General features: G+C 46.7%; 1 protein-coding gene across 1 annotated transcript in view; it reads left to right on the top strand.

Annotated features, from left to right (window-relative positions):
* Positions 1-1,597, top strand: part of ZCCHC14 (zinc finger, CCHC domain containing 14) — a 51,271-nt gene extending 49,674 nt beyond the window's left edge. Inside the window, exons 13-14 of the mRNA XM_010001104.1 lie at positions 6-446; positions 993-1,597. Of these exons, the coding sequence (XP_009999406.1) occupies positions 6-446; positions 993-1,048 (497 nt within the window). The 3' untranslated portion in view covers positions 1,049-1,597. The remainder of the gene's footprint in view (positions 1-5; positions 447-992) is intronic.
* Positions 1,598-2,302: the final 705 nt, after the last annotated feature.

The following is a 2,302-nucleotide window of genomic DNA, read 5'->3' as shown; positions in this document are numbered from 1 at the left end:
CGGCTGCATGGTGTGCAGCTCCTGCGGGTGCAGCGGGAACTGCGGCTCCAGCGGGATGACCGTCAGCTACGCCAACTATTTCCAGCACCCCTTTTCAGGGCCTTCCATGTTTACTTTCCCGTTCCTGCCCTTCAACCCCCTGTGCAGCAACGGCTACATCAACACGCAGCAGTACAACAGCAGCACCACCTTCCCCGTGGTCCACACCCCCTACAACAGCGGCCTCGCCCCGGACTCCGTCATGACTGGGCAGTCGACCTTTGCTGTTCCACCAATGCAGAACTTCATGGCAGAGGCAGCAGGGGTGTATCAGGCACAGGGAATGATGGGGAACAGCAACGGTTCCAGTCACAAAAAAAATGGGAATCTCTCCTGTTACAACTGTGGGGCCAGTGGTCACAGGGCTCAGGACTGCAAACAGCCTCCGATGGATTTCAATCGACAAGGTAAAAGCAGGTGGAGGGAGCTGATGTGGAAGGTGGCTCACCCAGAGCCTTGCCTGTAGCCAAGGGGAGTGGCTGCACACCCAGAGGACAGGGGGAGGCTGGTGGCAGTGCCATGTCTTTTAAAAATCTTGCTGAAATCTGCTGAGTTTGTGCCTGGAGAAGAGACAGCTCTGGGGAGACCTCACAGCAGCCTTCTGATACCTAAAGGGAGCCTGCTGGGGAGGGGCTTTTCACCAGAGAGGGCAGTGATAGGACAAGGGGTAATGGTTTTAAACTCAAAGAGGGGAGATTTAGATTTAGATTAGACATTTAGATTAGATGAAGAAATTCTTCACCATAAGGGTAGGAAGGCACTGGAACAGGTTGCCCAGGGAGGGTATCCAAGCCCCCTCCCTGGAGGGGTTCAAGTCCAGGTTGGATGAGGCTTGTGCAGCCTGGTCTGGTGGGAGGTGTCCCTGCTCATAGCAGGTTGTTACAGAAAGTTCCGAGATGTAACAGATGTGAGAAGGTTGATATTATTTAATTCTTCTGTGTCCTCTCCCCCAGGTACGTTTAGGCTGAAATATGCTCCTCCCTCTGAAAGTCTTGACTCCACAGACTGATATTTTATCATCTGGCAAGAAAATACTGTAAGCCATGGAGATACAAGGAGATTGAAACACAAAACTGAGACGTCCAGTTGCTGTTAAGCTTAATGTATTTTTTAATCCAAAGGTGCTTTACTTTATTAGACTAGGTAGAAAATCTAGCTTAGGGGTGCATCAGAACCCACTCATGATTGCCAAATTCAAGCTTGGATCTTCTTGTTGGAACTTCTGACTACGTGTCATAGGACTGATGGGTACTGGATGGATGGTGGAGCTGGCCAGCTGCATTTTCTGTTGCAAGTACAACATCTGAGGGACTTCTTTTGCTGGAGAATGTTGCCATATGTGGACTTTTGAAGGTGGAATGTCTAACTCCAGGGCAGCTACATTCTGAAGTGGAAGCTGGAGGCTGAAGGTAGGAGTGGCCATTCGCCAGAAGGACTTTGGCACCCCTGGGCTAGGTAAAATGTCTACTTTTTTTCAAAAGTGATCAGGCACTAATCTCTGGGATTTTTAAGGATTGCACTACAGAAGAATGTAAAACTCTTCAAGCTTTCTGCACTTTGAGCAGACCGTGTCACTCTGAGACCAGTGCAAGAGGCAAAGAAGTTCCAACTTTTAAAAATTGGCACCAGCAGGCAACGTGACTTCACTACACGATAAAAATCCTAAGTCAGTCTCTCCCTCCCAAAAGAACACACACAGCAGTTTTGGTTCCTTCTGGAAACAAAACTTGTGCTTCGTTGTCTCACTTATTACTAGATAGTGCTGGGTTCCCAGCAGTGGAATAAACTTAGTTTCCAAGGGTCCAAGTCCCAGAGACTCCAGAGTCATAAAGGCTTCAAGGATATTTTCCTGTAACACACAAAACAACCTTTACGTCCTGTTACTGTATATAGGTCTCTTTCACAGAAACCTCATTATTCTGCTTTTGTAAATGAATTTTAAACCATCCTAAAGAAAACCCCAACAACTCTGGCAGCAGAGTTTGTAAGCTTTTGCTTTACTTTATATAAAAAAACAAACCCCTCTGACTCCTACCCCCAGGCTTTTGATACAGGATTCAGAAGTGGTAGAAGTCAAACATGTAAAAGGTAGTAAACTTCATTATTATCAAGACTTTGAAGGATTCCTTGTCAGCCTCCTTCGTTGCAATAGATTGTAGATGAGTAGCTTTGGTGTTAACTACTTAGCGTACATAATTTGTGGATGACAAATCTAAATTAGGGCTTGAGAGGAAGCCAAACAAACCTTGAACTGCTAATTTGA

This window comes from Chaetura pelagica, unplaced genomic scaffold (genome assembly GCF_000747805.2).
Source record: "Chaetura pelagica isolate M959 unplaced genomic scaffold, ChaPel_1.0 scaffold227, whole genome shotgun sequence".
Lineage (NCBI taxonomy): Eukaryota > Metazoa > Chordata > Aves > Apodiformes > Apodidae > Chaetura > Chaetura pelagica.
The sequence above is the reverse complement of the archived record's forward strand: the minus strand, read 5'-3'. Positions and strand labels throughout refer to the sequence as shown.